This window comes from Arabidopsis lyrata (assembly GCF_000004255.2).
Source record: "Arabidopsis lyrata subsp. lyrata unplaced genomic scaffold ARALYscaffold_1, whole genome shotgun sequence".
Taxonomy (NCBI): Eukaryota; Viridiplantae; Streptophyta; class Magnoliopsida; order Brassicales; family Brassicaceae; genus Arabidopsis; species Arabidopsis lyrata.
The window spans coordinates 2,057,372-2,082,791 of record NW_003302555.1 but is presented as its reverse complement, the minus strand read 5'-3'; the positions used below and the strand labels follow the sequence as shown (position 1 = coordinate 2,082,791).

Sequence of the window (25,420 nt, the reverse complement as noted above, 5' to 3'; positions counted from 1 at the left end):
TTTTATGTCTGGACCAATCAATGAGAGATTTGTCTCCAAATTTCCTAACCGTGCGGTATGATATCCCGATTTGACTATATATTTTTCGGATCTTATAAAATGCCAACCTAGTATATTCTCCTTAGTTGGCGTACCCACAGATAGGGCAATTATGATAGCGATATCTTATAGATCAAAGATCTCTATTAATTACGACTTTGACATGCAAAACGTTTTTTTGAAGAGTGAAATTAATATAAACACATCTGATGCGCATGCAGGAATGGTACACATTGGTCTCCCAACGTACGTGTTTTTCTAGCCCCACCGTTATTGACCCCATGTGATTCGTAAGCTATATCGAAATTGAAATTGAATTAATAACTCCTCTAATATATGTCTTTATCTATCATTGGCATGTTTTTTAATGTTGAATGATGTAATCTGTAACCAAATTAAACTTAACCGAAAACAATATACATTATTTTGTGGAAGTAGTAATGTTCTTGAATAAAATACTGAAATTGAAGGAATAGAAAAATATTTTCCATTTCACTCCGTAAAAATGATATGACTGGGTAAAAAATCATATGACTCGATAAAATCCAACTTTATTGCTTAATTGCAAAAATAAACAAAAAAGATGATATAGGGAACATCAAATTAGTTAATCTGACAATTATCATTGTCCAGATGTGACGTCGATAAATGATAAGACGTCAGTGCACACGCAAAATACAACAAAAATGGAAGATTGTACTTTAGAAAAAAAAACAAACATTGTACAAAATAATTAGCTATTTCGAACATATTAATTATATACCACCAATTCACCAAACCAAAGATCAAGGTCCCCATTGCATGGATTTCTCAGTTTTCTTTCAAACCCCGTTCTCTTTCACTTTTACTATTTCCTTCTTTCTATCCATTTACAAACACAATTCTTAGTTTTCCCCCTGTTCAAGAAGTCTTTTGTGTATTTGTCAAATGAAAATAATTTGGATCAGCATATCTCCTTCATTTGAAAACTTTGTTCACATAGCATGTTTTCATATATATATATTTTCAACCAAACATTAATTAAAAAATAACTCCATAATTGGTTGTCCAATTAGCATGTTTTCGTATTATTAATTTCATTTTCAAAAATTCTAGAAAATTGGTTTTTTCACTTTCAATAATTCTAGCAATAATCAATTCCGCTGAGTTTTTAATAAACTTATATGGATGTACTCAGTTTTATAGAAACTTATTTTATTTGACTTACTTTTAATTAATGGGGCTTTTGCAAAAATGCCCCTTTTTCAATGCCACTTTTCAAAAATGCCCTTTTTTCAATGCCACTTTTCAAAAATGCCCCTTCTTTAAAACCTTATAAAAAATGTTTTTAAAAATATAAGATTTACCCAAATATGTATGTAATATTATTAAAACATATCTAAAATCTTATAAATACTTTCTAAATATCTTATAAATACATTTTAAATACCTTTAAAATATTTTGTAAAACCTTTGAAAAACCTTAAAAATCCTTTAAAATAACTTGTAAAACCTTTAAAAACACCTTATAAAACATTATAAATACTTGGATCGAGTCTTCAAGTAGTAGTTACAATCCATAAGTACCTTATCAACCTAATAAAACTTTATAAAAATTTTAGATTTAAAAAAGGGCATTTTTGAAAATGGACATCTAAAAGGGGCATTTTTGAAAAGGGGCACACCAAAAGAGGCATTTTTAACAATTTCCCTTTAATTAATTTACCTTCACAGAAAAAATTGTGTTTTTTTTTTTTTCTGCGGCAAAAGTAATGTGGTGGATGCTGTTTATCCAATTTTTCAGTCAAAAGTATTAGACATTTAAAAATAAAATCCAGATTTTAAAGAAATTTTCATATGATTTGTGAAATTTAAAAAATTTCACACATTTTTCAACATTGAAAATTCATTTGTGTTCTCCACATAAGTCAAGATAACTGTAAGCGTAATTAACGTCCATTTTTTTTTTGACATTAACGTCCAGTTTCTTAATGCCAGTATAAATCAAATTCGTATAAATTATATTCTTACACATACAAAGACAGGTATTAAATTACTCTTTAACCAGGAAATATGTATATAGTATAACCTATTTTTTTTTGTTTTTATGTTATAGAATAAGGTAGTGCATATATATATAGATGAAAGCTTCCAAATAAGAAAATGAAAAAAAAGACCCTCGCACAACACGAGAAGTGACACACTTAGCATACAAAATGGGAAATATAGTAGTTTTTTTTTTTTGCGTTTATATAAGGCTCCAAAAAAAAGTATATAAGACCCATTGCTATCATTGACAAATAGATACAGTAAACATATTTTATATGGTATGTATTCGATGATTAAATTTGAGCATATAAATAAATTTATGTATGACTTTGATCATTTAGAAAATATCAAAATATATGTTGAAATTTTGACAAATGATTTCTTATTGGCCATTTTTATCTTACAACGATGATGTTGAAGTTTTGACAAATGGCTTTGTCTAGTACTTTCGTTGCTCTCGTCACTTCTACTATAATCATAAGTCATAACAAAATAATACATCTGTCTACTTTTATAAGTGATAATGCTAATATGTACACACGCCTGATATTGGATGTCCCTTTTTTTCCTTCACAATCTTGAGTTCTTTTACTTCATCAATTGTTGAGAGCTTTAACCTGTAGAAAATATTATATATTGTATAATATTTTTGCAAGAGATAGTTTTAGTATACAAGACAATTTCTTAATAACAAATCAAGAAATTATATATATAGTAGTTTTGCCAGAGAAACAGTTTTAGTATACAAGACAATATAGTTAACTTATTTATTAACAACATGCGATATATGTACATGTTTGAAGCTAGCGGATGGTAAACTAAGCGATAAAACTAGTATAAACCACAGTGCAATTCTTGCAATAAGTTGGAAAATCATAAATATGTCTTATGATTTAGAGAGTAAAATCATACTTTATATAATTGGTCAATTCGATCGAGTGATAACGCAAAAAACAGAACAAAGTAAAAAGAGGACATAACATAAAGAAAACAAAAAAATTGTTCACACATTGTGATAGCTGAGAGATCTGATGCAATAAATAATCTTGGATCTTGAAAATATGTTTTTTTTAATAAAGTGTTTCGTTAATTGATGATATTTACATAAAACCAGATAAAAAAGATCTTGAAAATAGTTGCAAACCATCTTGAATACATATACACGAAAATATATTAGGTTTTGCATATACACATCTATATATGTACTTGCTAGGTAAAAGATAGGGCAACAATTATTTTGTCCTGTCTTAAAAAAGATCAAAATTTGTAGCTTGGATCAATCTAGACCTAAAAGATATTATAATACAACATATGGTTGGATATAGAACAAAGTAGATATGCCGCATTGGTCGCTGCGTTTGTTAAATGCAACGCTCGACGTCGTCCCTTACCGAACATCATCTCACTTGTTCTGTTCAAAAAATCGCCGCCAAAATTGTCCTCATTAACTGCCGATCTCGAGCATCTCGGACGGTTAACTAAATTGATGTAAGTCTCGAGGTCATGGACACAAGAAATGTTTTGAACATCGAAGAAATCGAGGGTGAGTTCGACTCCCACGTGAGTGTAGCAAGAACAGCTCCAAGGAAGTTCGTAAACACCACCTAAAGATCTGAAATTCTCGTTGAACAAGAAACCGGGAAGTTTGGTGATCGGATCGTTTATATTCGTGATCCTCAAGACTTTAACTCCTAGCTCCTCACACCGTTTTTTGAACCCCAAGTTACCAACCCTAGGACCCGCAAACGAAAACACGGTCACCGGAACAGCTTTTTCATCACTTCTCTGGTTCATACCGAGTTCTGCTATGTCGTAAGCTAGAAGGTGAGCTAGCGAACTCCCCATACTATGTCCCGCAAGCGTGATGCTCATTTCCTCGCCTTTGTGCTTGTTCATAAGCCTCGAGATCTCGGAGAGAAGCTGCTCACGGCAGCTTTCTAGCCCGAATTTGCTCTCGCTCTCACCGGATGTGTATAAACCTAAGAACCCGGATTCGACCTTGACATCAGGACGAGGGTTATGAGGATCAAGACGAGCCGGAGTCAAAGAGCTCTTTAGGTTAGCTAACCACTCATGGTTGGTCACAGTGCCACGAAACGTCACCACAATATCCCTCCTCCCCAAACGTTTCACTGATTCATCAGAAGAAACCGCTACATAACCAATCCAACGAGCACGGTTAGGCTCATTCTTGATAGGGTTGAGGTTGACGTCTGGAGTGGCGTAGATATACTTGGTGAGTTGGTAGCCATCAGGGTCATGGATTCCGGATTCTTTAAGCAAGTTCTTTTTTCCATACTTGCAGTTCAAGTAACGTTTGGAGTCAGGGTTTAGATCAAACCCTTTGTAAGAAGCGGAGAGTAAGTTCCCGTAGCGAGTAATCTCTTGTTGGAGAATAGGGCTTAAAGGGTCAATAAGATTTTCCCAGTTATTGCTTCCTTGTATCTCTCTCCAAATCCGAGACAACGGTAGAGTTGCTGCAGGTGCTCTTGAAGGAGGAAAGACCTGAGAAGAAGAAAAGGAAGAAGAAGAAGAAGAAGAAGAAGGGAGAGCGAGCGGAGAAGATGGAATCGGAGGGGACATTATAGAAGAAGAGACAACGAGTCTTTTAGAGGTGTTCTTGGAGAGAGAGAAATGGCCAAGATTGTGTTTTTGTTGAGGAGTTTTGTCTCTAATTAGAGATGGAGAACATATAGGGTTTTGAGTGAAGACTTTGGCCGCCATTATTGGACGGCAGTGTAGAGAGAGAAAGAAAGAGATAGAGAACAGTTAATTGGTTGAAGTATAAAGAGAGACAACGAGTGAGATGCATATTTATAGAGTGAAAATGTGAATGGAGAACACAGAGAGAGAAAATGCTACAATATGTTCGGCGAGTATTGACTGAGAATTTAAAAATATTCAAAAGTTATTGTTAGTACTAGTTTTCATTTGCTGGGAGACAAGTATTAATATTTTATGTGGTCGGTTCTAATAATTAAACAATTTTTTGTATTAATCTTATGATTTCTGTTCACTCCTCATGCTTCTCTTCTATACTTTACTATACTCGGTATAAAGACAAAAAGAAAAATATTAACAATAATTTTAGCTAAGGTATTCGATTAAGATTTGGGAAGATTTATAGGGTAGTTGTGGTCATCGATATGCAACTATAAAATTTATATAATAGATATGAAAATTGAAAATAAATCTGCACCTTTGAAATCAGGATTGATAATATTATTTTCAGTTAAAATTGATTATGGTAAGTTTTTGTTAGAGTCTTTCCATAGTTTGATTAAATTCAAAAATGCCGCTGAGGTGTACAATGTTTCTACAGTCTTCTCCACGAAAATAAAAATAAAAATTCTGAACTGTAGTAGGGGAAATGGTTATGGTTTAACTTAAACAGTGTTGTGCGGTAGTGCTCATAAATCTCCAGGTAAATCATACTCGAGAAAACGGGAAATGTATTTTAATTGAAAACTAAAACATTAATTTAAATGAATGAAAGTAAAATTAACAGATAAAAATTAAACAATTACGACATTAACCAAAGGATAAAAATATTATTTATATATATATATATAGTAGAATATAATGTAAATATTGAAGATCGATCCATGGCTTATAAGTGATGAAATAATCATTATTTTGAAACTACAAATAAAACAACACATGTAAAAAAAAAAGTGGTATAAAAAAGGTCAAAATTTTATGTAAGCAAGAGATTAAAGGGCAAAAGAGTTAAGCTGACAAAAAGAAAAGAATAAAAAGGCAAAAGAAAGGTACACTGGCATTTTCGATGTTGTTTCCTAAAGGTCAAATTTCTAACGCTATCTGTTGTTCTGTGAGTTATCATTTTTACTTTTTCATTTTGGGATCTTTTTCACAAGTTTAGAATTTGTTGCTTGCTAGTTGCTAGTTGCTACTAAAGAAAAACTATTCATTCGTAGTGGTTGGTTGTAAATAAGTATCATCATTTTTAAAAATCAGATATACTTACTTTTTATTTATTTTATTTCTAACTTTCACATTTGAATAAAACTCATCAATTGGTTTACAAAAAATCAAAATTTATAGTTTTCTTGTTTTTGGTGAATCTATATATATAATGAGAGAGTTTTCTCTCCTCTTATAGTGTCCACATCAGCATCCATGTCATCATACTTTTTTTCATGTAGATTCTACATATCTTATTTATCACAACAAAACATTGAAAATAAAATTAATTCAAACACTCTCTATTATTATGTTTCATTAAAGAAAAACAATAAATATATATTTAAAAAATGTAAAAGTAAATATATAACAAAAAAAATTGAATAGAGATTGGATATAAATAAAATTAGATAATTATATCTAATATATTTAAATGGTTAGAGATAGGAAAAAGAAACTTATCATATATTTTTATGGTACAACAATTATTTTTACTAATTACAAATATTTAGTAGGCTAAAGAAAATAAGAGTTAAAAAATATCAAAATTAAAGGATTTTACTTACAACAAAATTAATTTATTTCTGAAAAATACACTTCTGAAATTTTAGAATATATTTATTAATGTTAAATTATCAATTCATGATACTGATTAAAAATAAGAGGGATTGAATACATATTATTGTTACTTCTAATTATAATATAATATTAATAGTTCAATTAAAAAAAATTCTCTATAACTACTAATATTTTCTATATTAAAAAGTGGTGGGTTTTTTTAAAAACAAATGAATACCTAAGAAGAAAAACTAAATATTAATCAGTGTTTACGAAACTAACATAGGTTGAAAAAAATTAAAGTGGTTTAAAATAAATAAAAAACTTATCCTAAACATCACACATAAAATAAAATAATCTAATCGAATAATAAAAGTGTATAGTAATAATATTTGAGAATGCTATTTGGAAATTAGAATAATAATGGTATATTGAAGAGATGATTTTGTTTTTAAATATAAATAAACGTATTTTAAAATTAGAATAACTTTTTGATATCGTAATTTACATATTTAGAAAAATCAAAACTAAGAATACTATCTAGAATCATACTATACGTCAAATTATATGTGAAAAAGAATTTTTTTTTTTTTTTTAAACAGAGTCAAGATAAAGTAAAAAATTTGACGTTTAATCCGATGTTTGTGAATAAGAATGAGTTTATATATGAGATTTGTTGAATACAAAACAATTTTACATTTACCAAAACATGATCAAACAAACCTTATGACAAAACATTTTTTCAAATTTTATGATGTTCACTTTAACAAAAAAAATATGCAACTTATAAAAAAAGAATTGAGTATTCAAAGATAGGAAGGAGAAATGATATACGATATATCTTGAGAACTAATTCACAATCAAGTATATTATATGTGAGTCAATATAAGGTGAAAAGAGAGTAGATGCCGGGAAACAACGAGTGAATCATATAAGATAATGAGCAAAATTGTAGTGAAGAGTGTGATCGTAAAATTCAAATGATTAGATTTATACTCAAAGATTCGCATTGATAAACATTTTAAACTAAAATCCCGCGCAACGCGCGGGTAAATAATCTAGTTGTTAAAAATCAAGAGGTATCATGATCATTTGTATGTTCGGCCATAATTAATAGGAACTAATTACAATTATATTTGTCATGGCCTAAAATTACAATTTGGCCATAAAAGGAATTAATTACAATTTTAAGGAATTAATGACGTAAACCTTTTTTTTCTTTTTTTGATAACGAAAATGACGTAAAGTTCATGGCCAATCTTTCATACATTTTACATCGATGGCAATTAAAGAAATTTAGCAATAGCTTTGAAACCACTTATTTGATGCATAATTTTTTTTATTATTATTATTGAACGACGGAATGTAATCTATATATGGCTACTCAAATATGTAAATGGCCCATATATAAACTTGTAATTCCTTTTCTTTATAGACTTGTAGTGAGTGACGTTTATAGAAGAAGAGAATTATGGTTTTCTCTATAGTGAGTAACGTTTAAACACAAAGTAACCCACCCACACAATTTATGTTTACGCGTGTCATGTGAAAGCATAGCTTGATGGCAAAATCCATTATCCAACGGAAAAAAAAACAGTAAGTTAAACACGTACGGACCACGGTATTAGTCGAGGACTTCACCCACCACCTTAGCTAAAGTTCTAATTATGTTAATGTCACAATAGTATAACTGACATATGTTGACATTCTCCAAGCGAGATTGACATATTTTGTCACTATGAGGTTGACATTTTTATATATATATTTTTAGTAGAAAAGAGAAGAAAAAGTCTTGCACTATATATATCTCTACATATATCCGTCTACATAGATGACAAAAAAAAAAAAAAATATCCGTCTACATAATTTTTTGGAAGAGTGGCTTTTTCTCAAAAACAAAAGTAGAACAAATGAAAATTTTAGGAAAAAAAAAAAAAACAGGTGTTATTTGTTTGGCACGAATTACGAAGGAAGAATTTACGCGGCAAGAAAATGAGTTTGACTTAGAATTTGGAAATGTTTAGAGCAGAGCGAGAGACACAGAGACAGAAAAGCTACAGCTGATATTTTTTTTCTTCCCAGTTTTGCTTTGATCCTTATTTGACTTATTCCTATATATGCATATAATTATTCACTAGTTGTGTTTTTCTTTTTGGGTTTACTAATTTACCTTACAGAAATAACATTCACCTAGCTGATCTGATATCGTAAATGAATATGCATAGTCTAAACGATTTGCAAAGTCATCGAACTATATATATATATTTTTTTTTGGATATTTTTGGATCGATAAAGCCCGATCCATAGTCAATATCTATTACGCGGGCCGGATAACGCGACCTACTGGAGTCGAACTCCGGTGGAGAAAGCGGAATCAAGTGGACTTAACCACTTGACTAAAGGCACATCTCCAATCATCGAACTATATAAAATTTGTATAAATAAAGAACTGTTGACAATTAAAAGAAATTTATAGAATGATAAGTAAAAACCGAAGCAGTCCATACTTATGTCATGCAATTTTAGACAAACGGGTCTAAATGATCAAATTTTTAAAAACCTTAAATATTCAATTTCAAGTGCTATGAATTATGTTATTAAAAAAATGCTGGTGATCCTCGTTTTAGATCATGACACCAGGCATCACTTCGGTACTTAATTTGAATTTCAAAAATGAAACATTCGTGAGACTTGACCAGCCATCTTCAAATACCAAATTTAGTGGAAGAATGTCGAATTTTGGGAAAGGGAATTCAAAACTAATAAAACTTTCGGTTATTAAGGAGAAGAGCCTCCATAGACCATAGAGTCCATACATAGAGTCCAAATACTCAGCTTCTCTTCTTTTCAATATTATGCAAAGGAATAATTATCAAATGATTCCCCAATTTAAAAATCTGTGGATTTTTAAGAGCATCCTAAGCAACTTGAGATATTATTAGCTTCGTTTTTTGTTGTTGTCTACTTTTACAATTAAATATCACAATTTAAGTAAATTATCAAAAGAAATAGTGTTGCGTTTGTTACTTTTAAATATATAAGAGTATAAAACTGCATGATTTAAAAAAAAAAAAAATCTTGGAACGTAATTTTTGCGATGTGATAGTTTTGACAAAAATTAGTAAGAATTCCTATAATAGTCTAAAACCTTTGTTTGAATATTACTTTTTGCTTTTCTCCTGTCTTTTATTGTTCGCATAACTAATTCAAGTGTTTGCAGCCAAATTTGGTTCGAGGTTTATTCATCTTTTCTATGCTTTAAAAGATTGAGAGACCAGTCTTCTCCTTAAGGAAGCTGCAGTGAGGTTTCTTGAGTTTGATTCTAAATAAAGCTATAACTTGCTACAAAAGTAAACAATGTATACTTGAAGACATTGCAGACGCTGAAAGAAGAGGCTTTCATTTTGGATTAAAAAGATAAAAAAAAATAAATAAAAACCTCTCCAAATGACGTAATTTGGTTTTGTTTTCAAATTTGCGTTTGAAACGAAACGACGTCGTTTTATACAAGTCATAAAAGTTTAATAGAATTTCAACACCGTTGACGACTAATGTATGTGTTTGCACAAATTTGAATTTATGTTTAGTTGAAGTATGAATTTACGCAGTAATATATTTGAAGTATAAATCGAACATACCTATATATATATATATATATATATATATATATTGGCTTATTGGGTATTAAGTAACAAATTTTCCAGTATAATAAAACCTATATCTATATATATTTTGGCTTATTGGGTATTATAGTAGATTCCGTTTGAGAGAGTTTGCCTGTAAAAGAAACGGGAAAGGCCGATTCGTAACAAACTGTAGGCCCATTAAAGAGAAGCCCATTCTCCAGCCTATATATATATATTGCAGCGTTGGTATTTTATATTTTCTCTCAAACAGTTATTTCAAAACCGTAGTCGATATCGAGACTCTGCTTACTCTTAGGTAAAATTTTCGATCCTTATCTTCTTAGAAAATTAATCGAATTATTGCAAACAAGTTATATATTTGCCCGCAACACAAATATATCTTTCTGAAAGTCCTCCTATCACATGATCACTGCCGTTGGCTTACTATCCTTGAAGCGCTCCTTTCCTCGGGAATCTCTCTTTATAACGCCCCCTACGGTTAGTATCTTCTCCATCCTTATTCCCTTGTTAGAGTAAGGAGGGATGATTAGAGATTCTTAAGTCTTTAGTTGTTTCTTAAACAGGTACCAAAGACGTGGCAAGGCTTGCCTTGTGTCGTGTTTTCGATTTTCCACCTCCAGGTAATCTGATGGTCATATCCCGTCCACCAGAGGCCGCTATGATTCTTGACTCTCTAAGTAAGAGAGGATACAAAACACTATTTCCCCCTTTCCACTCAAAGAAGCCTATTCTCTTCTGGCAGGTGTGTGTTTCTTTCTCCTCATCTCACTGTCTTGTTGAATGAATTCTGTTGCTGAACTCGCTACTATTTCTTTTCTTTTTTTTGTTCCACAGATTAACAGATACATGGCCACTTGACGAAAATAAGTGAACTACAACAGGTCAATCCTGGGTTTGCGGTGTGTGTGCTATGGACTTGCTGGCTGAGGCTTTCAAAGTTTTATCACGCATCTCTCTACTCCAGAACATATTTGGCAGGTAATTAAGCATCCCTAGCCAAGTTTTGTCATCGTCCAACTATTTTTTGACTCAAACAAGCTCTTAGCTCACTTGTACCTAATTTTGACCCCCATGTCATCTTTTTCCACTGGATGTGCATTTGGTTTTCAAGCAGTTTCCGCGCTGGCATTCCTATGAACAGGACGAGGCGGTTGAGGCTCCCCTTGATTCTTATCCCGAGAATGCTACTAGCATGGTGAGTGAAGACGCAACCAACGGCCTGTAACGTTGAGATTTCTAATCTTTCGAATTCTGGGGTTTTCTCGATGAAAACTATAAGTATCAAGCACAAGAAGAGGAGGACGTGAAGAAGAATATGAAGTAGAAGAAGAGTACATGGCCCTTGGTGTTGTTTTTCTCCAAGGCCTTTCGTATGGTGAATGGGTTGCTCTACTTCTAGCGGCAAATGTTGGTTTAACTTATAACTTATGGGTATTTTTTTTTTCTTGGTTTCTCCTGTCTTCTATTGTTCGCATAACTTATTCAAGTGTTTGCAGCCAAATTTGGTTTATTCATCTTTTCCATACTTTTACAGATTGAGAGACAGAGTCTTCTCTCTAAGGAAGCTGCAGTGAGGGTTCCTGAGTTTGATTCTAATAAATAAAGCTATAACTTGGTATAAAATAAACAATGTATATTTGAAAACAATTCTATAATAACGACCAGCTGACAATGCTAATCTATATCTCTAGTTTGTCCTAACACGTCAAGAGGGTTCGAGTCGATTCCTTCTACTAGCATCTAGAGATTCTTAGTGGCCTCCATCAAAAAAACGAAAAAATAATAACTAAATTCATTTTGAAAATAGATGAAAAGTTCATTCATTATGTTGTTTGATGTTTCAATAGGAAGAACATATATGCACATTGTGTTGTTCAATCGAAGTTTAGAGAAACCTGTTCATGTCTTGTGTCATACTAAATCAGATTCACTTGTCAGATCGAAGAAGAGATTCCGAGATTCTAGAACCTTCTGCAGCGCGTGTCTACATCTGAAGTAAAAAAAAAAATGCAGTAGCTAAGATTCAGAGAGTTTGACTTAAAAAATTGAAGTTGTGGATTAGAGATATACCTCCAAGGAAGATGATCAAGGAACATTGATGGAGAAACCATAATTTCTTTGAAGCTCTCTCTGTTTGCAACATAAGCTTTGTAACCATCAGTCACATCACAGATTGGCCATCCTCGCCATATCGGCACACTCATATTGTTTCCTTCGGGTACAATATGAATGACTAAACCTGGCATGAACATCTCGGGAGCTTCATCATCGTCTTCTCTTGTTGGGCCTGTTTCCATAAACTGAGACACGGGATTATCCTCTGAGGCCATACCGTGAAACGGGTTTATGAACTCTTCGTCATCTTGCTGCATTTCTGCTTCAGCTTCTTCCCATATTGGGTATATTTGATCTTGTTGGCTTTCAGGTGAATTGTTAACTTACCAAGAAAAACAAGAAGAAGCAAATATTTCTCATTAGGTAATTTCTCTTGATGAAAAACTAAAAGAACTGAGTATCAGAGTGAGATTAAAGTTGTTACCAATTATTGATGGCATTGCTTCTTCTGAAGTTCTTTCTTCAATATTTTCTCGTTGGCGTTTGCTCGCAGACAAAAACCGGCGTGCGAGTCTGAAAATGAGTGCTGTATCAGCTTTTGGGTCTTGAGACAGTACTTTGATTGCTGCTACTTGGAGCCGGCGGATTGATCCATATGAAAGTCGTGATGAGAATTCGTTATCGAGTACAATGCTGTTAAGAATTGCATCAAGTGCCTAAAAAATTAGTGACTTGTAATCTAAACCATCAAAATCAGCCAGATTCAAAAATTTACCTTGTAACAAATTCTGAACATGCATCTGCCACATCTGAATCTACACTTGGGAGAGGTCCATAGGCATATACATATAGGTTAGGGAATCTGCAACGAAGCTAACCGACAAAAAGAAAAGAAAACTCAGGAACGAAAGATATGTAAAAGAAAGGTATGTAACCTTTTATTAATAGAAAACATACTCTTATTCCCAGTAATGAGGCAATAGCACCTCCTAAAGAATGCCCAACAATGCGAATGCTGTAGCCATCACACTCACACCCATCACCAATCAATGAGGACAAGAACCCAATTGATCCTGACTCTGCTTAGTCATATGTATATTAGCGTAGAGAAGCTTGTATCGTGGCAATTTATGAACACATATCGCAAAGGTTCAACACCGAGTGACAGTTATAGCTTAATTCGTACCTCCAAATTTGGGGTCTCCTTCTATTTGCATAAATAGATCTCTTGCAGCCTCTACTATTCCTGAATGCCCATAGTGTTTGCGAGATGTATCTATACCATGTACATGACTGACAGAAAAACACATGAAACAGCAAAAAGGAGAATCATTAACTGACGGGCGGGGTAGTGAGACCTCAACATAAATCAGATAAAAAAAAGAGAGAGCATGCGTGACTTGAAACATCAGATATCACGGTTTTGAGTTATAAACTAAGTGAACTGCAGATAATTTTTAGATTTACCTATCAACTAATATAACTTGTGAAACCAAACTAACAAGCATAAATATTGTTTTTGTATAAGAAAGAGATAGAGACTGACTTTGTTAGTCCATCCAAGTCCTCAACAGTTAGTGAACACGCACGGCCTAAACCATCAGTTATGAGGTCTTCAGCCGTCTCAGTACCCCGAACAGCAATTACAACACATCTAAGATAATGTAAGACTACAACAAAGTATGTTGCTTTACACTTCTCCTGCCACAACAGAATAATTAAACGTATAGATGAGAAAGATTCTGATGGATAAATACAAAAACATATCAAACAACTTCGATAACAGTTTGTTTTCTACAAAAAACTAACTTTTTACTGTGAATCCGTTTACATTTATTGTCAAATGAAACAAGTCATACAAGATCTTTCTGCCATGTTGCTTTGGTCTATATAATGGAGACACAACATTCATATGAATCCATTTTCATTCTTGGTTTTCGAACAGAAGATTAAAGGGAACAAACTTACCCTACAAATTCGACCTCGTCGAAGAACATGAGCAGGAAAATTTATAAACTTAAGGAAGGCAGCTGCATGACCTCGCCACCAATTATCACCATCAAGTTTAGGCCGCCTGCAAATAATTGACGGAAGTTTCTTACATTGATATAATATGTATTTGTCCGTATCAAGATCAGACACAAGGGAAAAGTATGGAAACTGGAAAGAGTAAACTTCAAAGAAACAAGTTGAGTTTCTTCAAACGAGCTAACCAGGGATAGTATACCATTTACGGCTCCAAGGTGTTAAAATCCCTTGCCTACAAATCCATGTACATAAAAATAAGGCAGGATTTCTCCCAACATCAAGCAGCGGCCCCTGCACAATGCCACACATGCAGGTTAGAGATATCTACCATTTAAAGAAAAGCTTTGGAGGCTGTATTGTTCAAACATACAGTATAAGCAGCTTCTGCAAATTTATGCAACATAGCAGCCTCCTGAAGATGAAATGCTGGAGCTTCCATACAGTCCTCATATGATTCAGGAAACTGGCTATTATTCTGCAGCAGAGCAAGGCCTGAATAGCAAAGATTAGATAAGTTTCACACACTGAGATTACTTAGCAAGAAGAGTAGAAACAAGAGACCACAGCACAAAGTGTACATGATAGCATGTCAATTTAAGCACTTCTTCAGGGAACTCTCTTCATCACTCAGGTAATCCGCGATGCATAATAGCATGACTCTAGAAAAATATTAAAGGACAGAAAAGAGAAGTCTCTGGTTTGACTTGTCAATTTTTAGAGATCAGTATCACAAAATCTAGTTGCCGATTGTTGATCAAGGTTTCAGAGAGCTAGAACTCTCTTCAAATGTTGTCAACTATGACACGACATGATTAAACTGATTTCCACACCCAGTACTCTAATCTTAGAAAAACTGAAAATTCAAAGCCTGATAGACCTCTCCACATTTTCCCTTCTTAAATACTAACAGTTGATCATGCAGACAACATCATCGACACCAGTCAGGCTTATTTATGTTTCAGATATTAACCTGCCAAAAATTCCAAATGGCCAGTGCCAGATGCACGATATGAAACAAGATCACCTAATAGTCTTGCAACTGAACACACTTCGTCTTCCTCAATAACACCCCTGAAGCAGACAATCAATTTCTAAGAGTCTGAACTAGTAAAGTTGCTATAAACAAGACATGAACTTCCAGGATCAGGACAAATGAGTATTAATTAGTTTAGTATTAAATCCTGAAAACAAAACTTACATATATTCACGACGTCCAAGACAGCACAAAACTTCACGAATTCCATGGTCAAATACTTCCTGGTAGTGAGCTTTCCAGGCATCATCTTGGGTTGCATAGAAAGACCGCCACTGCAATATATCTGATCCCGTAAAGCATTGTGCCAGCGCAACAAAGCAAACTGTGATCAAGAAGGTAACCTGAAGCGTTTGCTTCCACCCACGAGTGTCTGGAGATAACCCTGAGCAAGGAAGTTACTAAAGAGATTCTTAAGCAAGAAAAAGTGCATAGATACAATTACATGAATGTAAAAAGATAAGCCATGTTCAACCCCATCAAATATACATATCAAGATTATAACTGGCCAAGTATGTGACTTTAGACAAGCACATGAATGTACATTGAGTCTTAGTAGTGTACCTAAAACGCAATTCCTTGGCAATCCATCACGGGAAACATATTTGGCCACACGGAACATAAGGTAAGTTGCACCAATAAATTGCAATACAGTAATTACCATTGCAAACCGAGTCCACCAAAGCCAGGTCTTATACTTCAACTGCATATCCAAATAAGAAGAGAATCATAACAAAAGACATACTAAACTAACTGAGAAATGCATAATCTCATCAGACTTGATTTTAAAAGAAGAAATTCACAATTGAGAGATAGTGAAAAATTGAAAAGAAAGAGAAAAGCACCTTTCTTTGGTGGTTGTTCTGAGTAGGAGAATCCATAATGGTCATAGCCATGAGTTCTTGAGTAGTACCGACCTTAACCATGGCGGCGAGTTTGACGCCGGCAGCGAAACAAACGGCGAAGAGGGGAAATAGTTGTCCGGCGCTGTCGCAACCTGAGTCAGAAACGAGAGTAAGAACGCAGCCGGAAACAATCACGACGAAATTGGCAACGCCTAGAACCATAATCGTTCTTCTAACTCTCTTCAACCTCGAAATCCACATGATTATGTTGATTTTGGTTCTTTCCCCTCTTGACGTGATTTGGTGTGTCCTGGATCGTCGTCGGCGATAAAGCGGGTTTAGGTCAATGTCTCGCCGAGCAGGAAAGCACGAAGAGACATGTCTCCGAGAAAAATCCGCACTCGATCTCTGTCTGATCCTGAAAACAATTTGATCTTTGGCTGACACATTTAGAAACTTATGTCCGTACGAAATTAAACTAACTAATAAAACGTGAACACTTTATTCAGTTAAATTCATATAAAAAGTTAACTTAAATTAAATATGTCGTTGATTCGTTACCAAACTATCAATTCCCACGTTACATAATGACGATTTATTGAGTTGACACAAGATTGGAGTTTATTTTTCTTTCTTTTTTTGTCATCTGAATTTGATTTAAATTTGGCACAAGATTGGAGTTATAGTTGCAAATACTTGCTTAACGAGAAGATAAATCATCTTTAAGGGATAAAGTACTTTTGGCATCTATGGCAAAATTAAACATGTAAAAGCAGAGCAAAGGTTAAAAGACAAACAGAGCAAAGTCTCTGTCTTGTCCCAAAAAAGAAGAAAGCAAAAACATTTGATTTTGTTTCTAAAAGAAGAAGAAAAAAAGTAAGCAACAGTTTTTTTGGGATTCTATAGATAAAGGCTTTGATGTCGTCAAGCGGCTGAAGAGCCATGAGATTGAGATTAATCTTTTTCAACGAGAACCTCTTACAAGTTGCTCAAGAACCTGCGAAAAAAAAAGAAGAAGATCAATGCAAACCTAAATTCATTTCGCAGCTCTAACTCATTTTATCCATTTTATGCTGATCCCTATATTCTGTGCAAACTAAATTTCAGGACAAGTCTATTGGGTTTATCCATTTCCGAGAGAGGCTAACTTAGCTACCACAAGGGACTGAAAGCATTAAGGCAGGAGCACGGGATGTTGTTCAAGAACAAGGCCATCACAGGAAGCTCTGAATGTTCGAAAACTAAAAAAGGAAGGAGCATTAGAGGAAAAGGCAAGTGTTGTTGAGGATTACTTACCATGAGAGGATACTGTATTATCCATCCGACAAAAGGAATCTGGGAAAGGAATGCCTTTACGGTTGACCAAAATCCGCTGCAAAGATAGTACATGTGATGTTGGTTAAACACAGTAACAGGCTAAAACTTTGAGCAAGAAGCTGAATAAAGTAATGCGTGATTGGCGAAAGGAAATGAGTTCTCAGATATGGACTGTTATTAGTCAAACATTCTGTAGGCAAAAAGATCCTTGTGTGCTCCGAGAGAACTACTAGTTTACTCATTTTCAGTCTGCTTTAATATGTCAATTACAAAAGCAAAATGTGTGAAAAAAATCGATAAGAAACTATGAGCCAAAGAAACAAATGATCTCACCCGAATAGGACAATGACACCGTATATCTCCAAGATAATGCCGACAATGGGCCAACGTACAAATATAAGAAAGAGTCCAAGGACGAAACAGACAGTCCCCTGCAAAAAGAAATTACAAACAAATTGATATGTCGCTATGAAAGGTTAATTAAGAGAAACAATTAACATAGATTAGAATTAGTTTAATGCGTACCCTCAAGTTATTAACATTGGTAAATACTCTCCAAGTCGACTGCCAACCAAGTAAAAGGCCAACACCTATCAACCAGAATAACTGAACACAAAGCCAAATGAGACTCAAATGTTGGACCCTTCTGTAGACTGATGTTTAGAATTAGCAAGGAAATTCTCACGTTTCCTAGAGCGAGCAAACCTCTGTCAAAGTACAAGATGACACCGAGAAACGTAAAGGATAAACCAAAACCAATGAGGCCCAACCCAACTTCTGCAAAAGATTATAGAAATGGATACCATAAGACAAAGAAAATTGAAGTTTAATCAGTAAGAGGTATTTATAGAAGATGTTACAATCTAAGAAAACATGTTCACGAAAGAATTCGTACTTTATCAAGTTTGTGATTTCTATTCCTATAGAAGAGAATCAAGAGATATAACACGTCTATAAAGAAATCTACTCTAGTATCTACCTTGACCTGTTCAGTAATGTTTATAAGACAATATAAAGAGAAGTGAAAGAGTTCACACCGCCCCGGAAAAAATGCTTACAACTAACGAAAATCTGTTGCCAAAAGAGTTCTACCTCAGAAACATCACAAGAAAAAGTTATAGAGCGGCTGAAAAAGCATAATTGTGAAGAAATTATTACTTTTTTGCTCGGTTATTTCGTACACCATCTTGGTTACTGTAGTCTGAGATCTGTTCTCCAGAGGAAAAAACACACCATTAAGCATAAGCTGAGACACATAACTTTTGAGTTAAGCAAAGCTTTAAAAAAACGTTTCAAAAGATGTAAGATTAAAAGGAAAAAAAATGTCAACAATATGTCAATGTCTCAGAGAAGGCATAAGGAAGCAGCTAGTAACACCTCTCCTAACCATTTTGAAGCTTATATCTAGAAACCATGTCCAAATTTCACAATAAAATTCAACAACCTTTAGTGAGAACCAGAGTTTTGATTTCATCCAACGCCAGACATTATCTCATACTTAATATCCAAAACAACTGACTCGTTCTAGAACATAAATTGACCTGTAATTCTCATATCTAAAAGCAGAGAGACAATAACAGCTTAAAAAAGCTTCAATTTTTCTTCTTTTCCAGAAGATTGACCCTTAAATCTAATTACCCAAAACTCTAGACAAATTATCTGCCTTTCTGGGTTTTCGTCTCTTAAAAGCTGATGTCATCCCAAGTTAAGCTCAAGAAGACCAAGATCATCCCCACCCAATCAACGATGATCAATTTTGCAATCTTTTACTCTCTTTTTTTTTTGTCTGAAAAGATTGCAATCCTCCAAAAACGAAATCTTGGAGTTCGAATCTCGAATTCAAAACAGAAAGGGAGGTGATAGAGAGTTACCGTAGTGAGCGAACGCAAGAGAAGCGAAGATCTGGCGATTATTCGTTGACAACTTCCGAAGAAAACTACGAGAACCGCTTCTTTACAAATTCTTTTTCATAAAACTAATATTTATACCTATTTTATTTTTATTTTTAATAATCAATTATATATTCCTAATGTTAGAAGTTACAAAATGTTTTTTTCTTGGAATAATTCATTACACCGATTACATATTGAGGGAAGAAAAAACTGGCAAATGTCTAATCCTTCCGGATACTATGTTCATAGCTTTGTGTTAATAACATTAGGATCTTTGTCTCGGTTCATCATACACAAAAGGTAGTTTCAGCTACTTAGTTTAACCAACCCTAAACCTCAAATGTCACAGAATCCTGTAACAACATCCATTTAGTTAACCCGAGGTCTGCTCCATTCGATCGAACCCAGATGCTGTTCTTCGTTTCAAAAATGGATTAAGAAAGATCTCATTCTTGTTTCTTGAGTGCATGATCATCACCGCTTGTGGCTCCTTTTGTCAATTTGCTCACACTATCTTTGGCCTCAGCGAGAAATGCAGCGTCTGGTTTGTGTTTATCTGCAGGTTCTTTCAGAGCCATACATATGTAGAACACAATCACTATGTTCACTGATACCACAGCAAGAAATCCGCTCAGTAGAGTTAGAGAATGAGGAGACAATGTCGTTGAACCTGTCCAATATTAATAAACACTAAAAGGGTATTGAGGTCAACATATAACATTCAACCAGCTGAGCGAATACTACAGATAACTTTGTGGGCGTCAAAGGAACAGTTAGCGAATAGCATGAATGTGAAGATCATCAAAAAGCTATATTGATATTACAAGTCTGGGAGAGTGTACTTTAAAGAAGTTTGCAGTTTCAAAAAAATGGAGATTCTCTAAAACTACCACCACAGCCAAGTAAAAGAGACTAATAAACTGCTTTCATGAGAAAAGTTTCTACATAAAAGAGTGTCTGTAGCAGCCAAAGATTCCAAGAATTTGTGTAGTTTATGATCTTCAGCAAAGAAGATGAAGTCGTTTTGCTTCAAAACATCATTGAGGGAAGTGAAAGTTACCAATTGACGTTTAGTAGCACCAAAACTAATTGCTTTCTTCACAAACTCATAGAAAGCATTCATATCCTAGTTCCACTCCTATGAGTGAAGTCAATAATGCTTGAGTAGCTACTAAACGTTAGTTGGTAACTTTCCCTTCCTTCAAAGATGCTTTGAAGCAAAACGACTTCATTTTCTTCGCTGAAGATCAAAAACTACAAAGATCATCTGATCATAGGACAGTGACAATTCAAGTGCTCCAAACCCGAATAAGCGATGAAGCTAAAGCTAAGAGGCAGAATTTAGCGTAATGGTGTCACAATCGAACTATAAAGCTAAATGGTAGATAACACATTTGTGAACTTGAGACACAGCAGTATTGGAATTAACTCGAAAATGTATCATAACTAGGTTTCTGCAACTGAGCTAAGAAGCAAAAAAGGTCTAGTAATCCTAAAAAAAGAATCAAAATTGGAGAGCATCGCAGTATACCAACGAGATTAATCGTTCATACCAGGAAGCAAATTGTAGTTGAATCCATATAATATGGCAACAGGAAGAATCCACATGAACATTGACGCAATAAGGAACTTGTGCATAACACCAGCCATGGCAAAACCACCAAACCGATCGGTTTTAAATGAAATCAGGAATCGAGAGACCGGAGATGAGGCAAACAGACGCAGATCTCGCTTTGGGTTAAGGGACCGATCGAGTCAGGCGTCGGATCTAGCGAGACTCGGCGGCCTAATAAAGATTGCTTCAAGGAGCGTTATTAGCCGATTCGTGGGCCGGTTACAAACATTATTAATCGGGACGGTTTCATTATTTAATTTTAGGGAAGGTGTAACTAAACTACAACGTATAATTTATTGATAAGTGTTTTAAACTTATAAAATCAGTATATTTTACCTTGAGGCGTGCAAGTAAAAAACCCTAATTTTTTGTCATCATAACCTACAAATATTTGTTGAACCAAATTATAAGCGAAAAAAACACAGCTTATTTGCCTTTCTTTGCAAAAGCAAAAGGAAAGTATGCTGAAATATGAAATTTTTGTTGATACTCAAGAGATTTTGAGTTAAAATACACAGTCCTAATATTTGTATAAAACATTAATATTTTTGTCTTTTAAAACAACCAAATATAATTGAAATTGTAATGATCATTAGATAATCATGCATTGCATCTATATATAAACCAAAAAAATAAAAAAATTAGTAACTATTTCTCGCAAAAGCATATGAAAGAAAGGAATATATTGCTAGATGAAACTATGCAAGATTGGAAACGAATATTCCAATCCGAGGCGTCAAAATGAGTACTATGATCTTAAAGAATCTCCGTTAACAACTCTATTAGTCATTTTATTAAAACAATTTGGGTAATGGAGAGAAGCAAAGATAAATGAAATAAAACAATGAATCCTGTAAGATGAATTATCAAATACCAAATTGGATAAGCATATTCCAATCTGAGACTTCAAACTTAGACAAGTATGAATCTCTACATGTATATATTATGTTTTTCGTTATGTATCCAAATAAAAGCTTAGAGTTTTTGGTCGTAGAAGAATGGAAGGGAAAATGAAGATAGGACCAGTAGGGAAGCATGATGCTAGAAGCAGTACAATTGTTAACTGGGACGAAGGATCTCACGATGGCTTCATCTCTCAGATATTTCTATCTCACAGCGTTGGAGGAATTCTGTCTATCCAATTCCAGTTTGTGATGGACGGAAAACTCGTTTTATCCGACCGTCACGGTCCATTTTCCGGCAACATGTTTGACGTTGTAAGTCTTATTTTGACTCTTTATTTTCTCCGATCCGTCACAATTTCTACTTCCAACTAAAAAGCCAAGAACATGGTTGTAACTTTTTCACTTTATATGTGATTTGGACCCAGCAGATAGAGCTCAACTATCCGCATGAGTACATCACTGGAATAAGTGGAGAGTATTACAAGTATGATGCCAGCAATCCTCACATAAGGTCTCTCAAATTCACTACCAACACTAGTGAGTACGGTCCTTTTGGCACCTCCGGTTCGAGCTACGAAAAATTTGCTTTTAAACTCGGGAAATCTCCTCAGTTTGGCGGTTTCCATGGGACTTACGATGCCTCGGGACTACAGTACATCGGTGTTTATCTCCGCCCTAAAACAGTTCTACCCAAAATAGATACGGGCAATGAAGAGCAAACAGAGTCCAAAATTGTTTTGGGTTGAAATTGTATGTATACTAAATTATTATTCTGCCGATTTTACATGCTTAAAAATATGAAATGCTTCTATGAATAAACTGATATGTGTAACATATAATCGTCAAAGATAATTTAACATTTATGATACAACAGTAACAATACCGGATGTAGCTAGAACATCACTATCTTTAGAAAATGCATTAACAAGGAAATTGTTGGAGAATATTTACACTCACGGTAGCAGGTCTTGTAGATGGTGTATTGCCTATATCTTTTGCTGTATCAACCCTGTGCTACGATCACTGCTAGGTAAACAAATGCTAGAAGATGCCCAAGGTATCACAAAATCCACGCAAACAGAACACCAAAGTTTTGCAAAATGTGAGAGTTATTTAACTGTTTACTAACTTGACAGTAACCAGCAATAACTTCACCATAACATGACCAGACATAGAAGAATGCACATGGATTCAAGTTACCTTATTGGCATGCGGAGACGGCCACCGAGGTAAGATAGCTTGGATTCAAAGCTTATCAAAGCACGAGAGCACCATATCATTGTGTGGCCTCTATTCATTAGGTTTTATATAGCGATGTACACCCAGATCTTTTTTCAATCTACTTACTGGTAGGGCCTGGTAAAAAGGTCTGTGCAAGCAATAATGGTTATGTAGTGAGGTTTATTCTAGAATTCATCATCTCGAAGACCACGATAAGGCTTCTTTGTGGTCAGCCATTTTTAGCTAATGGATGCACCGTCACTTACTTTGAATCAGTTTTCACATGTATAATATCAAGCTCAGGACTTGAGCAAAAATTGGGATGTGTAAGTTCCTGGATTTCAAGCATTGAGGAGATCACCAGGAAGGGTTTCAACTACACAGCCCTGTAATCGCAAATTAGAAGAAATAAGCTTGAGGACTTCGCAGATATTAGTGGTCTCAACATGGGCACTGTCACCAGCCATGAACACATGCGTGCAATCATCAATCTCTATCGAACTAAACCCAGGCTGCTTTTTTAGACCGAGACCCTTCATCTTCCTTCTCATCTTACTTGCTCCTTCCCATTTTCCATCAGCCGCATACATATTCGAGAGAATCACATAATTTGAATGGCTTTTGACATTCAGGTCAGTAAGATGCTTCATCAGCTTCTCTGCTAAGACAGTGTTGTTCCCATGATTTCTGCAAGCTGCAAGCAACGATCCAATCACAACTTCATTTGGCTTCATTGGCATGCTCTGTACCAACTTCAAAGCGTCTTCCAATCGCCCAGCCCGACTATACAAATCCACTAAGCATCCATAATGCTCAATTCGAGGCGAGATTCTGTAATCACTTATCATAATTTGGAAATATCGAAGACCTTCTTCAACTAGACCTACATGGCTACATGCGGTTAGCGCCCCGGTGAAAGTGACTGCGTCAGGTTTAAACCTTTCTTCTTGCATTTTCCTGAAGTAGACTAAAGATTCATGTGCATTTCCATTAGCAGCAAAACCAACAATGACTGAATTCCACGAAACTACAGTTCGTTTCTCCATTTTATCAAAAACTTGTCGAGCAAACTCCACACACCCGCATCGACAATACAAATCAATCAGTGAATTACTCACCCTGACATTGTTCTTGAAATCCTGACTCATAACATAACGATGTACCCATAATCCAAACGAGAGAGCACCAAGGTTTGTGCAAGCGTTAAGAGCAGCAATAATAGCAACGTAATCTGGTTTCACTCCAGAAATCTGCATCTCACGGAACCATGCCAAAGCTTCCTCGTGAAAACCTTTATTAACAAACCCATTTATCATAGCTGTCCAAGAAATCAAGTCTCGTTCAGGCATTTTGTCGAACATCTTAGCAGCGTTATCGACTTGACCACTTCTCATGTACCCATCGATCATTGTATTCCAAGTAACCGAATTTTTATCTTCCATGTAATCAAAAACACATCTAGCCTTCTTAACACGACCGCGTTTGGAGTACATGCCGATAATTGCAGTGCCAACCATGACATGGTTTCTATCAAGACCAAGTTTACAAGCATACCCATGAAGCAAATCGCCCAAGGCTTCACTTCCGGAGGGAAAATCACCACACCCGGAGAGTATAGCAATGAAAGTGATGTGGTTAGGCTCGACGCCGGCGAGTCTCATATCGGAGAATTCCTTCGCTGCCTCTGCTAATCGACCATTGCGTGTGAGGAGAGTGATGCGAGAAGTCCATGAGACAGTGTTTTCAGAGGTAGATTGGTTAAGTCTCTGTATCTTTGGATTGGCGTGACGCTTGCGGGTGATGAGCGCCGGCGAAGTAATTCCGACGACGGGAAGGAGACCCATTCGATAGAGATGGTGACTTTTTTAATTTACTTTCAACCCGACCTTGGACTTTGGACTTATAAGACCGGGTACAATAGGATCCGGTTTGAAGATTACTTAATATTTTATTTTTTATGACGTTTTGCTTTCTATAGGGAACCGGCTAAAATCAACTCTAATTATTTTCATACGGTTTTTTTTCAATCCAAACTATGACTCCTTGCACTTATCAACCCAAACTCTCTTAAATTTCAAATAACAAACCTGAACTATGTAACTGTTAGCTAATTTCAACATATATATGTTATTATATAATGTAACAAATATGAATTATGTAACTTTTAACTAATTGAATAAAATAAATGATTTATATACAAAAGAATAGATAATTAATACTTAACAATTCTAATCGACATTAACCAATAGTACAAAAAAAGTTAGGTTGAAATTGACTAAAGATTACATAGTTCAGGTTTATTGTTTAAAATTT

At 34.6% G+C, this 25,420-nt stretch overlaps 6 protein-coding genes and 1 long non-coding RNA gene across 12 annotated transcripts; 2 read left to right on the top strand and 5 right to left on the bottom strand.

Moving 5' to 3' along the window:
* Positions 1-3,008: 3,008 nt before the first annotated feature.
* On the bottom strand, positions 3,009-5,207 carry LOC9325630 (galactolipase DONGLE, chloroplastic). Its single transcript, XM_021014027.1, has one exon. It carries the CDS (start codon positions 4,789-4,791, stop codon positions 3,355-3,357), a length of 1,437 nt encoding a protein of 478 aa, XP_020869686.1. The 5' UTR covers positions 4,792-5,207; the 3' UTR covers positions 3,009-3,354.
* Positions 5,208-10,470: 5,263 nt separating this feature from the next.
* Positions 10,471-11,874, top strand: LOC110225044. Its single transcript, XR_002329459.1, has 4 exons — positions 10,471-10,673; positions 10,760-10,938; positions 11,031-11,174; positions 11,311-11,874. It is a non-coding gene; the product is annotated as an uncharacterized LOC110225044 (long non-coding RNA).
* A 100-nt stretch (positions 11,875-11,974) lies between these two features.
* On the bottom strand, positions 11,975-16,641 carry LOC9325629 (sn1-specific diacylglycerol lipase beta). 5 transcript variants are annotated; one of them, XM_021013670.1, is made up of 15 exons: positions 16,158-16,615; positions 15,877-16,015; positions 15,657-15,697; positions 15,478-15,587; positions 15,250-15,350; positions 14,650-14,771; positions 14,479-14,570; positions 14,220-14,325; positions 13,798-13,952; positions 13,438-13,544; positions 13,209-13,330; positions 13,027-13,124; positions 12,736-12,944; positions 12,267-12,633; positions 11,975-12,186 (listed from the first exon to the last, which is right to left on the bottom strand). In XM_021013670.1, exons 1-15 carry the CDS (start codon positions 16,416-16,418, stop codon positions 12,108-12,110), a joined length of 2,109 nt encoding a protein of 702 aa, XP_020869329.1. In that variant the 5' UTR covers positions 16,419-16,615; the 3' UTR covers positions 11,975-12,107. The 5 variants fall into 5 exon arrangements, with proteins under 5 accessions (XP_020869329.1, XP_020869330.1, XP_020869328.1 ...); XM_021013671.1 differs by having other exon boundaries at positions 15,478-15,697; positions 16,158-16,309; positions 16,405-16,615; XM_021013669.1 differs by having other exon boundaries at positions 15,478-15,697; positions 16,158-16,641.
* Positions 16,642-16,857: 216 nt separating this feature from the next.
* LOC110225205 (vesicle transport protein GOT1) lies at positions 16,858-19,443 on the bottom strand. Its single transcript, XM_021014330.1, has 7 exons — positions 19,346-19,443; positions 18,633-18,682; positions 18,160-18,251; positions 18,000-18,080; positions 17,808-17,905; positions 17,454-17,529; positions 16,858-17,154 (listed from the first exon to the last, which is right to left on the bottom strand). The coding sequence occupies exons 2-7, from the start codon at positions 18,658-18,660 to the stop codon at positions 17,122-17,124; spliced, it is 408 nt and encodes a 135-aa protein (XP_020869989.1). The 5' UTR covers positions 18,661-18,682; positions 19,346-19,443; the 3' UTR covers positions 16,858-17,121.
* A 70-nt stretch (positions 19,444-19,513) lies between these two features.
* Positions 19,514-21,205, bottom strand: LOC9325628. The gene is made up of 2 exons (XM_021014331.1): positions 20,920-21,205; positions 19,514-20,036 (listed from the first exon to the last, which is right to left on the bottom strand). The coding sequence occupies exons 1-2, from the start codon at positions 21,014-21,016 to the stop codon at positions 19,813-19,815; spliced, it is 321 nt and encodes a 106-aa protein (XP_020869990.1). The 5' UTR covers positions 21,017-21,205; the 3' UTR covers positions 19,514-19,812.
* A 697-nt stretch (positions 21,206-21,902) lies between these two features.
* LOC110225262 (protein RESTRICTED TEV MOVEMENT 1) lies at positions 21,903-22,747 on the top strand. 2 transcript variants are annotated; one of them, XM_021014553.1, is made up of 2 exons: positions 21,903-22,198; positions 22,312-22,747. In XM_021014553.1, the coding sequence occupies exons 1-2, from the start codon at positions 21,980-21,982 to the stop codon at positions 22,630-22,632; spliced, it is 540 nt and encodes a 179-aa protein (XP_020870212.1). In that variant the 5' UTR covers positions 21,903-21,979; the 3' UTR covers positions 22,633-22,747. The 2 variants fall into 2 exon arrangements, with proteins under 2 accessions (XP_020870212.1, XP_020870213.1); XM_021014554.1 differs by having other exon boundaries at positions 21,911-22,198; positions 22,315-22,745.
* LOC9325627 (pentatricopeptide repeat-containing protein At1g05750, chloroplastic) lies at positions 22,723-24,988 on the bottom strand. The gene has a single exon (XM_021014552.1). The coding sequence runs from the start codon at positions 24,949-24,951 to the stop codon at positions 23,449-23,451; it is 1,503 nt and encodes a 500-aa protein (XP_020870211.1). The 5' UTR covers positions 24,952-24,988; the 3' UTR covers positions 22,723-23,448.
* Between the last annotated feature and the right edge of the window lie 432 nt (positions 24,989-25,420).